This window comes from Glycine soja, chromosome 12 (assembly GCF_004193775.1).
Source record: "Glycine soja cultivar W05 chromosome 12, ASM419377v2, whole genome shotgun sequence".
Lineage (NCBI taxonomy): Eukaryota > Viridiplantae > Streptophyta > Magnoliopsida > Fabales > Fabaceae > Glycine > Glycine soja.
The window spans coordinates 29,850,172-29,865,492 of NC_041013.1; the positions used below are offsets into that span (position 1 = coordinate 29,850,172).

At 32.3% G+C, this 15,321-nt stretch overlaps 1 protein-coding gene across 1 annotated transcript; it reads left to right on the forward strand.

Annotated features, from left to right (window-relative positions):
- Positions 1-1,998: 1,998 nt before the first annotated feature.
- On the forward strand, positions 1,999-9,450 carry LOC114380110 (probable E3 ubiquitin-protein ligase ZFP1). Its single transcript, XM_028339042.1, has 6 exons — positions 1,999-2,248; positions 3,266-3,887; positions 4,396-4,796; positions 8,447-8,512; positions 8,635-8,805; positions 9,009-9,450. The coding sequence occupies exons 2-6, from the start codon at positions 3,296-3,298 to the stop codon at positions 9,153-9,155; spliced, it is 1,377 nt and encodes a 458-aa protein (XP_028194843.1). The 5' UTR covers positions 1,999-2,248; positions 3,266-3,295; the 3' UTR covers positions 9,156-9,450.
- The last annotated feature ends 5,871 nt before the right edge of the window (positions 9,451-15,321 follow it).

Below are 15,321 nucleotides of genomic sequence, written 5' to 3' on the forward strand. Positions count from 1 at the left end.
TTTTAGCTACGATTCAACCCACTAATCCAAGATCAAGTCCAAGATTTTCCACTAAGTGTGCTTAGGTGTCATGAGGCATGTAAAGCATGAAGAACATGCACAAAGTGTGACTATATGATGTGACAATGGGGTGTAGCAAGCAAATGCTTACCTCTCCCTCTAAAATTTAATTGGATTGAACTTCTCCCAATTCAATTAAATTTATTTCTTAACACACACATCAAATATTCGCTTAATGCATGTGAAATTATAAAACTACTCCTAATACAAAAACTAGTCTAGGTGCCCTAAAATACAAGGGTTGAAAAATCTTACATTTCTACGGTATCCTACCTACATTATAGAGCCCTATATACAGGGCCCAAAAATAATGAAATCCTAATCTAATATGTACAAAGATAAGTGGACCCATACTTAATCCATTGACCCAAAATCTACCCTACGGCTCATGAGAATCATATGGCCTTGTCTTGCCTCTCTAGCCAATATTCTTGGAGTCTTCTATCTAATACCCTTGGAAGATAGAATTACATCAGGATGTGACATAGTTGTAGATGTTGCATTGGTGTTGTTGTGTGTAGGTAGTCCTGACAGTGAGAACAAAAACTAGAGATATGAGAAAATAAAACTAATATTTCATAGAGAAAGAAGAGTGGTAGGCATTTCAGGATCTCCTAGGTTTCAACTTTTCCAAATTTTTATCTAATTGAATAGTTTGCAAATAAACCCTAAATGATCATTTTATTTGGGACTAAAATGCAAATTCAATAAAATTTTACCAACAAGTAGCAGGTAGAGAACACCTCAAAAGAAATCGGTAACACATAAATTATCACATTCGTTCATTATTTTTATTAATATATCTAACGGTATATGAAGTACTTCAAAGTCCAAACTCCTGAATAGCAATCATGGTTGGCGGTGACTATAAAGGTTGTCGTTCTGATAGTTGTGGACTTCGACAGTTGCACGGGTCAAAAGATTATGGCACAAAAGCTCATTGCCACACTCCATTACACATTAAACGACGACTAGTCAGAATCATCAAGTCCGTAATCACATATGAAGAGCATATACTCATCTGATGTTCCATCATTTTACCAAAAATGTGCATCAAGAACAACCAGCTATGGATGATGAAGAGAATCATACACGACAACCTTGAATAATGTAACCAGCGACGTCTACCGTATGGAATTGGTCATCACTATGGAGATTAATTTGTTTCCTTAGTTATAATGTTTATTTAAATCAATTATAAATATTTTAATTAATTATAATAGTCAGTATTATTTTTTTAATTCAGTTTAATAAACACAAATAATTAACAAAATAAGTTATTTGATTAATTAAAATTCATTATTTTTTGTTTTCCTTGTATGCTTTATGTGATATTCATTTAAATTAATTATAATGTATATTTTTTGAAACACGTATATGATCTTTTTTGCACCAATTAACATTAATTAACACATAATTGTAAAGTTAATAAAAAATAGTAATGAAATAAAATAACTTAACCAGAAAAAATTAATTAAAAACCAGTTGAAAAGTTCGGGTGGCCAATCAATCCTGACTTCTCACCACATGTTTCTTAAAAAAATAGTAAAAAAATTATAATATTTAAAGATTAATTTAATAATAAGTTATTTTTTTTATGATCAATCTCACATCAATTTATAAAATTTAAAAATTATTTGATTAAATTATCTAAAAAATTAATTTATTATACTTTTTAAATATTTAAAGATCAATTTTAAAATTTATATCTTCCGATAATCAATTTTTCAATTTGTTACGAGGGACCAATTTCAATATTGAAAAAAAAAATGTATTTCGAAGTGCCCATGCGAAGGTCCCCTCTCATATCCCAATATCGTAAAAAAAAAAAAAAAAGGTTAATTATCTCTGCAGGAACAAACCAAACCAAGCATTAATTCTTTTTATTTAAGGTTTTTGAATTAATTAAAAGAAAAGGAAGTCTCAGTTATTAAACTCTCTTACCCATTTGGACTTCTCTCTATTTCCTTCTCTCTTCTTTCCTTCCCAGCTGTACTTTGCTTCTTCTTTCTTTATCCGTTCCTTCTTCATCATCATCGTCGTCATTCTTTAATCCTGGCAAAAAAAAATTACGCTACTTTCGTTGCGATCGTTTCCAATTTCATGCGCTTTCTTGTGTGGGGTGGATTGGTGGTGGGTTGGTTGATTTTAGGTTTGGGAAAGAACGCGTGACTTTGATGATTACGAGGTACGCCTTTCTTTTCCTTAATTTCAGTGTTGCTTGGTCGGTGGGGATGATGTCGCTTGTGGGTACCTAAATTTTCTGTTTTTCTTTTTGTAAAAAAAAAAAGGAAATTTGGGCTCTTTGGTTTTTTTTTTTTTATTACCTTTCCGGAATTCTTTTAGTGCTTTGCCTTAAAATTAATAAAACCGTTTTGATGATTTTTTGGTTTGTCTCGAATCTGGCAAACTTGCATGGTATTGTTGAAAGTTTGTTTGTTTTTTTTTCTTAATTGGTTTATGCTAGATTTATAATGCTTATATACCTTTCTTTGTTTCATGGATTCATCTTCCTTTTCCCAAGCTTGTTGTTTCCTCAAAGATGAAGTCTTGTATTATTTCCTTGTTTCTGTTTTTGCTTTCTTCCGGGTTTTGGGGTATGGTATTCTGGAAAATTGTAAAAGGTAATTAAATTCCTATACTTTATGCTTATGCTGTAGAATGATTAGTTTTGAAAATATAAGAGGTTTTTGTTTTTGCTGTCTTCTGGGTTCAGGGTATATATAGTATTCTGAAAAAAGTTAGTAGACATGTTGCCAAGATGTATAGGATTCACCATTGAGCCCAAGTTCATAGTTTCATGACTTGAGTTTTTTTTATTGTGGATATGTAGTTCTCCTCTGTCTCCTGGTTCTTGCACTTTGTTTTATTTCTCTTTTCCATTTAATTAAATAACTAAAGTAGGTTTCTGTTCATTCTGTATGCCCTGGAAATATTTGACTTATTTGTTGAATAAAATTATGAAATCTGGAATACCTAGTGAATCAGTGTATGCTTAATCCCCACTTTTAACGGATACCTTACGTAACGGTGTAATATTAAGTTATTCAATGAAAAGATTCATTAGCCACTGTCTAAGATTGATAAGAAATTTTAAGTGAGTAGTTGATTGTTATTTTCTTGTGTAGATTTTTTTGGTTATATGGTTTTAAGCTTTTAATTACTTTCCTAGTGATTATTTTATTCATTCTGGTTGGTACATTAGGATTAAATTGCATCAACAAGTCTCTATGATATGGATCAAATGAGTCAACAAAGGCATGGCTATTTTCATTCAGAAAGTATCCATTTCAGAGGCAGCAACATCTCTCAACCTAATGTATGCACACTCGTGACAGCCTCAGGGAACGGAACTAATCTAGATTCCCATTATTTACTAGATGCTTATGACAATGGTATGGTGTATGGAATGACACAATACAATGGAGTTCAACATCAACATAATCTTGATATGGGTGTTCCAGCTGCGGCCAACTTATATTATTCTAGCATGAATCCTTCATCTGGTGCGGCTGTATCTCTAAATGCTGAAGTTATGAGAGGAAATTATCAATATTTCAATGCCTCGGCTAGTTCTTCAGTTGCTCCCCCTAATGCAAGACACACTGAAAATGGCATCCCCTCGCTACCACATTGCACTTCATGGAGCAGATCAGGCGAGTCTATGATGGTGCGTGACCCTAACCGTATAACTCGAGTAAATTATTTAAGTCAACACTTTCAACCAGCAGCTCCTCCTCCCTGGCTGGACCAGCAGTTGAATAGCAATAATAATGATGGTCATGCTTTGCCTTGGCATCAGTCTCTTCTAATGCCATATGTACAAGGTAAAGATTTGTTACTTTCTCCTTTTTGTTGTTCTGTGGTTTCCTTTTTAAACATATTCATGTAAGTGTTAGGAGTCCCACATTGAGGAGTAGAATAAACTACTTGATGTGGTACTTAAGCTTTGAGATTCTCCCACCTAATGGACTAGTCTTCTCAAGTAGTTTATTCTACTCAATGTGAGACTTCTAACAGTATATTACTTTTCTAGTGTATAATTTACAATAACATGCATGTAAGAAGTTTTATTCAGGCTCAAATAAAAAGTAGAAAACTAAAACTTCTTGGATGTGGTATCATCAGCCAAGAAATAAGTTTTTTTAAAGTCTTGTTTTTTATGGAAACTATTATGCAACTAAAATATGAATAAATCTATAGCTGTTATGGTCTTCCTTGCATAATCTGCCTCCCACAGTTGTTATTCAAGAGCCAGACAATGTACTCATTTTCTTTAAATTCTTCACGTGGTGATTGGATTTGGTCTTTCTGACTGTCGCCCTTATTCTCCAGCTCCCAGTGCTAATGGAAGTTCATTAGAGAATGCAAGAATGGGCCCCCAGAGATATCATGATACAGCTGGCAGCAGAAGTGGCCACAGATTTCCCCATCCTCCCCTTGTCAACCCACACTACCATAGCTTTCATCATCAAACACAGCCTGTCCAAGAGATGAGAGGTCACTCCATCAACTTTCACCCTCCTCCTCCAGTAACTGCACCTTCATATAGAGTTCCAACAAATCCATCACGCAGTTCTTCAATCTTCATACAAGATTCTATTGAGATGGGTGCTAGGCATGTTGGTGCTGCACCATTTGCAGGTTCACATATATACCGACCCCATAGAGGCAGCACACATGAGACTACTCTTAGACATCGAAATCTTCCTCCCGTGACTTTTCTCCAAGTTGATGTAATGTTTCCTATTTCTCTTTGTACAGCTTTTGGTACTTCATAGTCAATTGTCCATAGGACTATATATGGATAACCTACTTTTTTACATTACTGAGAAAAAACAGAGAATAATATTCTCTTTTCTGACAATTTCCATTGATACTGATAGGTACAATATATAGAGAGTATATATTTCCTAAAATAAACTATCTAAAAAAGGGGCCTAATAATACCCTTAATTACAAAATATTAAAAGCTAATAATCAGGAAATACAATCAGAATGGAAAAGGAATCAGATTTCTGGAAAATCTCCTATTAATTAAGATAGAAAGTTGTCAGTGCCTCAGTGAAAACTTTTGATCTTGTCATTAATATTTCGCCAACACTCCCCCTCAAGCGGGTGAGTAGATGTTAGCCATATCCAGCTTGTCAACCAGCACATTGAAAATAGGTCTTGGTAATTCATTCCTTTGTGAGAATATCAGCTATTTTTTGTCTTGAGGTCACATATATCATGCTGATTATTCCTTCAGTCTTAGATGAAATGTCAATCTATCTCAACATGTTTGTGATAGGCCCATTGTGTAAGTATATAGAAGGGAAGGGAGGAGAAGGGCTGAAAGAATTGGAGAAGAGGGAAATGGGCCCAAGAAACAAGACCTGCTGATGTATGAAAGAAAGAAATGTGTGTCAGCAGCTGAGAGAAGGGCATAACAGAAGTGACAGCTGGCAGAGAGAAATTGGAGACAAGGAAACGAGAATCATGCAGCAAGAGGAGAGAGAGGGGTATATTAGAGGGGGCGGGTAACTGTTTGGAGGCATCATTCATCTAGAAAAGAATTTGGTTGGCCTCGTTGAGTGAAGAAATGGGTCTTCCTTGGGAAAGGGTGTTCCTTAGTCTATATTTCCTATTTTCCATTTCTGCACGGAGCTGTGCTCCGACCATTGTTATTTTTTGCCATTACAGTTTTCTAATACTTGTCCTGTAACAGGGCTTTATCCCTCTTTTATTCAGTGCTATTACTTTGCAGTTTTCCTATTCATATTTTGGGGCCCATCAATTTGTTTCAGTCATGATGGACTGGATTATGGGCCATACTTATGGTTGCTTTATTATCACAATACAGTTCCATGGGATCTATGCTAAGCATTTCCAATTCATCCATCAGCCTCTCACTGGTTCCTTGAGCAAGAGCTCTGAGTTCTGCTTCTGCACTGCTGCGAGCTACAACAGATTATTGTTTCTTGCTTCTCCAAGTGACAAAAGTATCCCAAACCTTTGTACAATATCCTGAAGTTCATCTTCTATCTTCCACTGACCCTGCCCAATCAGCATCTGTAAACGACTCTACATTTCTCAAATAATTTTTCTTAAACAAAAGGTGTTTGCTTGGAGTGGATTTCAAGTACCATAAAACCCGATAGACATCATTACGGTGTTCTTCTACAGGAGAGTGCATGTACTGACTTACCATACTTACGGCAAATGCAATGTCTGGTGGTCTAGTATGGGATAGGTATATTAGCCTTCCTACCAACCATTGGTATCTCCCCCTCTATTCAGGTCTTTAAAATTCAGATTTGTGTCTATAGGTGTTTTAACTAGCTTACTACAGAGCATCCATGTTTCGTTTGACAAGTCTAAGGTGTACTTCCTTTGGGAGATGAAAAATCCTCTTTTCCTTTGGGCTACCTCCATTCCCGAGAAATATCTAAGTTTTTGCAACCAAACGTGCCTTGTACCTTTCTATATCACCATCCGACTTGTACTTGATGGTGAAAACCATTTGCACCCTGCGGACCTTTTTCCTTCAGGTAGTTCTACCACATCCTAAGTCTTACATTTCCTCTAGGCATTCATTTCTTTTAGGACAACAGCCTTCCAATCTGGAATTTCAAGAGCTTCTTCTATATTCTTAGGGATTTTGTGCTTATCCAACTTTTCTGTCACAGCCCTTTATACAGAGGACAAGTGGCTATATGTCAAGTAGTTTGAAATTGGATGCTCTGCAGGTTCTTACCCCTTTCCTGAGAGCTAGTGAGATTCTTTGTCACCCGAATGATTCTCATAAGTATTATAGCAAATCCCATCAATCAAATCGCTTTTTCGAGAAATACCAGACATCTCCAATTCAGAGATACTTTCAGAATTCAGCATTAATAATTTCAGTTTCAGTTTGTGCATTTACCTGTGGTTAAGACTCTTGGCAGTGCAGTTAATGAGTTACAGCTTGTACCTCTTAAAGGTCTTTTGTCCCTTTGCTGAAAAACAAGGTGGAACTGTTTTTCAGGTTGAAGAGGCTGTTTTTCTCCCCCTCCTTTTCAATCTCCCTCTGTCTCTAGATCCAGTGATGGCACAATAGGTTGGTCAAGTTTAGCTTCTGGTATGGTTGACACATCTGTGGATTCACAAAGCTTCTTTTCTTCATTTAGAATCTCTGCCTAAAGCTTTGGTTTTGGGTAGAAACGTTGGTTTTTGAAAAAAGGGACATCAAGGGAGACAGCTTTTTTTTTGTAGGGAAGTAACATTTGTACCCCTTTTGAGTTGGGGAATACCCAACAAAGACACATTTTACAGCTCCAGGATCTATTTTATCTCTAGTGGGAGTGGAATCAGTTATGGAATTTTAAGTGTATGCAGTCTTGGATTTTTCTTTTAAGGAATAAACCCAACATGCCCTTGAATGATCATCAATGAAGGTTATGAACCAGAGTGTTCTAGAAATATTGTTAACCCTTGAGGGGCCCCAAATATCACTATGACTTGATTAAGAAGAGCGAGTTTGTTTAGCCAAAATGCAAGTTTCACACTAGTGTTCTTAAAAGTCGGCTATTGCGGTGCAATAACACTATAGTGTAGCAGGTTTCATTGGAAAGGTGATCGTGGTGACGTTGTGTTGTGGAGGCTGCAAGAAATGCCATTGCGGCCACCTTGCTTGTCGTGCATCTTGCGTCACAGATTGGGTATGGCAGAGCAGTGAGGTTTCAACCATCATTTGCAAAGCAGAGTCAGGTGGGCATTTAGGGTTCGCATTTGGGAAAATGAAATGATAGAGAAGGTTGCAGCTTGCAATTTTGGGCTTGTGAGTCTTGTGCAAATTGAACCTTATCTTGGAGATTGTGTTTGAATTGGCAATCACACTTGAAAATCTCACTGGCTGCCATACAATAAAAATCACGTGACATTTTAAACAGTCTGAATGCTTCTTTTTTATTATGGTCTATTTTTTTTTCTTTTATTGTATTCACTTTTTACTTATTGACTTGGGCTTCCTTACTTTTAAAATAAGTTCGGTATTAACCTTTTTATTTCTATGCCATGCAACTTTTCAGTTTTCAGTATCATTCCATCACTTAATTTTTTTATATCCTCTTAAGACTTAAACACCTAGTAAACCCTTCTCTTCCAAAACTCAACACTCCCAATGTTTTCCAATCCAGCAATGCCTCTCTCTCTCTCTCTCTTAATGTTTCCATCATTATTTTGTCTTGAACAATTTAGCTTTTGGGTTAATATTGTATTTGTATATAGCTTAATTTTTTATACATATGTAATTGTTATATATCTTATATTTCAACCGCTATGCAACTCCTGCCAACTATTGATCCTGTCATTAGTATTCTACCAACACTTACAGATATTGATTGTCTTGTCACTTTTTATGCAGGATGTTACTTTACTGGTTGACCATCATAATGATATGCGCTTGGACATTGAGGATATGTCTTATGAGGCAAGTATACATGGTTTTGGTGTTGTATTTTCCTATCAATGTGGATTAGATATGAGGTCTAGGATACTAAATTCTTTAGTGACTCTGGAAAACTTTAATAAGTCTTTGGAGTTGGAAAACAGGAGCTTCTTGCATTAGGGGAGCGGATTGGCAAAGTAAACACAGGTTTGTCAGAGGAAATGATTACAAGTCAAATGAAGACAAAAACTTATTTATTACTACCTACTAATGCTATTAACTTGGAGGAGGCAGCTTCTGAGGAACAGGAAAATGATTCTTGCATAATATGCCAGGTATGAATTTTAGCATCATGGTTTCATTCAATACTTTTATTTTGGCCATTGATCCAGCAAAAGCCAAACTTTCTGGGATAATTTTTCATTCGACTTTGATGTACCAGAAGGGGGTTATTCATTCGAGTTTGATGTATTGGAAAGTGTGTTATTGGTATTTCTCTTTCCCCTATTAATTGGAATACTTGTGTATCATTTCACAGGATGAATATAAAAGCCAAGAAAAGATTGGAATTCTTCAATGTGGGCACGAATATCACGCAGATTGTTTAAAGAAATGGTTACTTGTGAAAAATGTCTGCCCCATATGCAAATCAGAAGCATTGACTCCTGGAGAGAAGTGTGTATAAAAAACAATGAGATTTACATGTCTCTTTGTTCCTACATGCACACTTCTAAGCTACTACATTTTTCTAACGAATTCATATTTTGTTGTGTATATGAACACTCGTACATATAGACAGTCGCATTGTCCAACTCATTTATTTGTTGGCATCAAAACATTGTATGTATCAAGTTGTACAGACTTCTGTTGATATATTAACTTTAGGCAATTACATTGTTGCTATTTTTTATTTTTCATTTTTTATATGGATGGTTGAATGTGCCATGTCCAAGTATAGAATCAAACTTTCTTTTTATTCATATTGTTGACAGTTTTTATGCTTTGTATACTGTGTTTGTCTGTTATGCATCTGACGGTAGTGCAATCCTCTTTTAAACGTAGTATCCAATGCATGGTCATGTTCTAGAACTAGAATGATGAACAAATTCGTTGACATGAAACAACTCATTTTTTTTTCAAACTCATTCCTAAGTTACTTTTTTAAAAGCTCTTTTAAGGATAAGAGGAGCCCAATATTAGTTAAGCCGAACAATGCTTAGAACTTGGTTGAATATCTTTTGTTCTAGCATAATAATACCAACGGTCAGTCATGAAAATAATTATAATTTGATTTTTCAGGAATTAGAGTTACACTAATATTTTAGATTACTTTCGGTTCCCAATTTTTTTTGGCAAGTAATTTGTTTCGAGATGAGAGGGGGTTGTTTAACCTCTTTCATTTAAAATCACCCTCGAGAAAGTTGTTCGAACTTTTCTTGTTTAACTAGTGTTTTACTCCCACTCGCCTTTCATAAGATATTTTTAACTAATTTAGATAATCATATATGTTAATTACTTATATTTTTTTCAAAATTATTCTTTATTTTTTGAAATGAAATATCTCTCATTTTACTTAATCGCTTTTCATTTAATTAATTAATGTAGATGAGTGAATTCTCCAATCTTAATAAGGGAGACAAAAAGTTGTTTTTGTTATGAATAATTTATTTGTGGTTATTCATAACTTTTATTATCTTTTATAATATTTTCTTATTTATATTTATCTTTTGTAATTTTTTTAATTATCTTTTGTACACATAAATAGGTCACTCCTATTGAATAAAATATACACAATTGTTATTCTCTCTAAACTCTTCTATTCTCTTTTTCTTTACTTTTCTCTCTACTTTTATGCTTCAAGTTTATGTTATATGTAACACGTTATGAGCACGATTGTCTTCCTTCCATGGTCATCAACAATTGATATTGCAACTTGCAAGGAAAAGCCATGTAAAGAAATTGATTGGAAAAAATTATTCTTTTAAATTCATATTTTAAGGTCATATTTTTCTTTTAAATTTTATTATTCATACTATAAGTTTGGTAGAATATGGTTGTTCTATTTATGTAATTGTGAATTTGATCATTTGAGAGTCTTGAAGACTATTCATAGAAGGAAATTTTTAAAATATATTTCTCACCCGAGCTGAGAATAAAAGAATATATTTTCTTACTACTCGAAGTGAGAAAATAATGTCGTAATGATTGAGGCTTGTGAATTTTATTATAATTTGACCTTGAGTAAGAGAAAGTCATATTCTTTTGAGTTTACATTTCAAGGTAAATTCTCCCACCTAATGATAGTATTTATAACTATGATGTGTATAGATATATTGTTTACATAAATGTGAAATCTATTTGGACATAATGTGTCTTGAAGACACTATCAAATAAATAAATTCTAAAAATATTTTTGTAAAAGGTCCTAAAGACCTTCTTGAAGAAATAAATTTGAAGATTTTTTTCTCTCATCAACAGTGGGAAAACAATACAAAAAGTAAAAAATGAAGAATTTTCATTCTTGAAGAATGAGAATAAAAAAAAAGATTGATTTTGTCTCATCAGAAATGAGAAAATAGTGCACAAAAATGAAAAAGAGAATTTTTCATTCTTAAAAAACGAGAATAGAAAAGATTGATTCTTTTTCACTAGAAGTGGAAAAATAGTGCAAGAAAAAAATCATTCTTAAAGAATGCAACATTTTACCGTTTATTAAGATCTCAATTTATATTAATTTATCTTAGTTTATATGTAATATCTTAACATGAAGTTTTGCCTATAGTATTTCTATATGTGCATCTGAATCAGGTAATGTAAGATAATATATTCTTGTTAATATTTTATTTGTTAATATATTTTCTGATCCGGGTAATTATATTTGGTAAATATTATTAAAATATTACGTATGATTCTTGGATATATGTCATCTAAATAATTATATACATATTAATTAATAATTTTAAAATAGAAAGCAAAGATAATTGTTTATGATATTTATATTGATTAATGTTATCATTGTAGGTGAATATACTTTCCTGTTATTATGTGTATGTACACATCAAAAAATATATTATGAGTATGTTATATTGTGAGTATAAATATGCAATATTCATAGTCACTAGTTTATTGATATTGTGTGAAATATTTTTTTTATCAATGATGGTATGTGAAAAAGAAAAATTTATCTATTTTCACCCCTTTAATGTGTTCATGTAGTAGCAATATCAAGGAATAACAACTTCAAAAATATTTGAAGTTTTTTCTTGTATAATCAGGAAAAAAATATGAAAAATCATATGATTCATTTGACCGGCATTGCTCCATTCTCTGAAGTGAATGTTGCTCATATATATTTTATCAAATAATTATTTGAATAATTTATTTCTATTATATAATTTTTATTCATTATTGTTATAGATGTTATTAATATTGATTACTTTTTATTTAAATGTTTTATATGATTACTTTTAAATTATTGTGTAATCACACTTATACCCACATTATGATTTGATTCATGCCCTTATTTGAAAATATTATTTGGCTTAAAATATTTGTAAATTCAAGGAACCAATAACGTATATATGTATATATCGATTTCATATACATATTTCTAAAATGTTTTATTAAATTAGTCTATAGACCAATATATGAAATGTGGTGCTTTTGATGGTGATCAAGATTCAAATTATTTTGACCTTTATATATATTGTCATCTTTATATTATAAGTGCATTCAGTAAGTTATCATTGTCTGTTTTGTCTACAATGGACATACTTAATTATATATTAAAAGAAATATGGAACTACTTTAAATTATATATTGTGCATGATTGATTTCATATAGGCTAATCATAATAGTTTTTATATGTATTAAGATTGTAATACTTGTCCTTGAATGATTTTATTGGTTTATAAATATGTATTCATTGTATGTGATGTGCCTTTTATGGTGAGCAATATCAAGAAAAATATATTAAGAAATAGTTCGAGATATATTTTGTATATCTCATTAATAGTATAATGATTCACACAAGGCTAGGAGTCAATGTTAAATTTGCATTACATGTGTCTTTTATGGTTATAAACCAAAAGTATAGAAACAAAACTGAGTTTGTTATTTGGCATGACCGATTGGGTCATCCCGTGTATGTTATGATGTGAAAAATATTTGAAATTTCATGTGAACACTCATTGAAAAGTCAGAAGATTCAGTAGTCCAATGATTTCTCATGTACTACATGTTTCCAAAGAAAGTTGATAATTAAACTATCACCAAGAAAAAATGGGAATGAATCCATTTCATGTTTAGAATGAATATAGGGTGATATTTATGGATCAATGGACCCACCGTGTGAATCATTTATATATTTCATTATTTTAATTGACACGTCAACTAGATAGTCGCATGTTTCTTTGCCAACTCACAACCAAACGTTTGTGATATTGTTGACTCAATTAACCTGAGTTAGAGCTTATTTTCAAATTATCCAATTAAGAGAATTTGTCCTGATAATGGTGACGAGGTTACATCTCATGCTTTTATTGAGTATTATATGACTATTAGAATTTATGTTGAACATCATGTAGAACATGCTCATATACTCATGAGATCAAAACTTTTAATGTTTTCTTTGGGACCTGCAATCTTGCATGTTGTAATATTGATTCGCATTATGCCAACAAGTTTTAGTTAGTTATTCCCTCTTGAAATTAATTTTGGTTAGCAACCTTATATTTCCAATTTAATATTTTGTTTTCTTTGTATGTGTTGTATATGTTATAAATATGAGTCCAATTGTTCGATCACAACACACTAAGATGAGTCTTCAAAGGAGGTTGGAAATATATATTGGGTGTGAATCTCCATATGTTGAATCATCAACAATAGATTTATTTAAACTCATTTTATCATTTGTTATGTTGAATTAGTTTTCCCAACATGAGGGGGAGATAATAACCAAATGGAAAAAAGGAGATTAGTTGAAATGAATTATTATTATCTTGATCCTCGTACAAAATAATTTGAATTGGGAAGTTTAAAAGATAATTCATTTATCGAGTTTAGTAAAAAGAAGTGGTTAAATCATATGTATCAATTGCTAATGCTCCAATAAAATTTGATGCCCCTATTGGACAATATTGCAAAATGGGTCTCAAACACGCATGAAGTGTGCTAGACACATTGGTTCAAAAGATAAAAATCCCCAATTAAGAAAAGAAGCTAAAAAGTAAGACGACCTTATTGAGGTTATGCGAATGCGGGAAGATTTCTCTAACATAATTATATATTAGTTCCAAAAAAACTTAGGTGCTTGAAACCGAAATAAAGTCAACACTGATAATGTATGGAGTATGATGGAACCGAAATAAAGTCAACGCTGATAATGTATTTGCATATAAAATATAATGTAATGCTAAATGTAATAAATGATAACCATAATGAGGATCAAGAGTAAGTCTATAAAGGATTGTAGACAAATAAATAATTGGCCAAAATAGAAAGATTCAACTAAGGCAAAATTAAACTCGTTTTCCAAAGTGAATGATCTTTGGACTTGTAGTCTATACATCTGAAGATGTAAAACACAATTACATTCACCTGAAAATGAAAAGCTAGTTAGATTTTTGGACAGGTAATCCATATACTTGAAGGCGTAAAACTAGTTAGGTTTTTGGACCTTCTATCCATATACTCGAAGATGTAAAATCTATTATGTTTTTCAAACTTGTTGGTTATATAGTTGAAGATGTAAAACCAATTGGATGCAAATAGATTTTTGAGCAAAATCAAAATGAGAACAGTGAAATTAAGAGATAGAAAATATGACTTGACATTAATTTTGAAGACACATATTCACCTATATGAGTACTTTTGATACTTAATCACTCTAGTAGCACATGGAGGACTTAGTTTAGATCTAATGGATGTTTTTATGTTGTTACAATTTACTTATACGACTCTCTTGATAATGATATTTGCATAAAACTTCCTGAAGGATATAATTGACCCAATAATGCATATTCTAGAGAATAATACTCTCTTTGGACTAAGGCAATCAAGTCGCACATGGTACAATTGACTTAGTGAGTACTTGCTAAAGGAAGGATATAGAAATGATCTTATTTGTCCATGTATTTTTCATGAAAATATGAAAAAATAGATTTTTCATAACTGTTGTTTATGTAGATTATGTAAATATTTTTGGAGCTCTTGAAGAGCTTCCAAAAGCTATAGATTGATTAAAGAAATAATTTGATATGAAAGACCTATGATGCACAAATTTTTGTTTGGGAAATTGAATATTTAAATAATAGAATTTTTGTGCACCAAAGAAGCTTATATAGCAAAGGTGCTTAAAAAGTTTTATATGGGAAATCACATTCATTGTACATTACAATGATTGAAGGTCTCTAGATGTGAACTAAGATCCTTCTAGATGTTGAGAAAAGGATGAAGAAGTTTTTGGTCCTGAAGTACCATTTCTCAATGTTATTGAAACACTAATGTATCTTACTATGCATACATGACCCAATATATCATTTCCTACTAATTTACTTGCAAAATATAATTCTTCACCAATACGAAGACATTTAAGCATATATGTTGTTATTTTAGAGGTAATTCGTTAGATCCTTATAGTGAAATATCATAAGTTTACATGAGGTAATACAATAATTCCATGACAATATGTGAAATAAGCGAAAATGGGCATATCAGCTAATCATGCAGAAATTTTAGTTCAACATGAGGAAAAATGACATCAACAATCACATATAAAGACAATGTTACATGTATTATTCTATTGAAAGAAGGATACATTAAATGAGGTAAAACAAAACATATTTTACCAA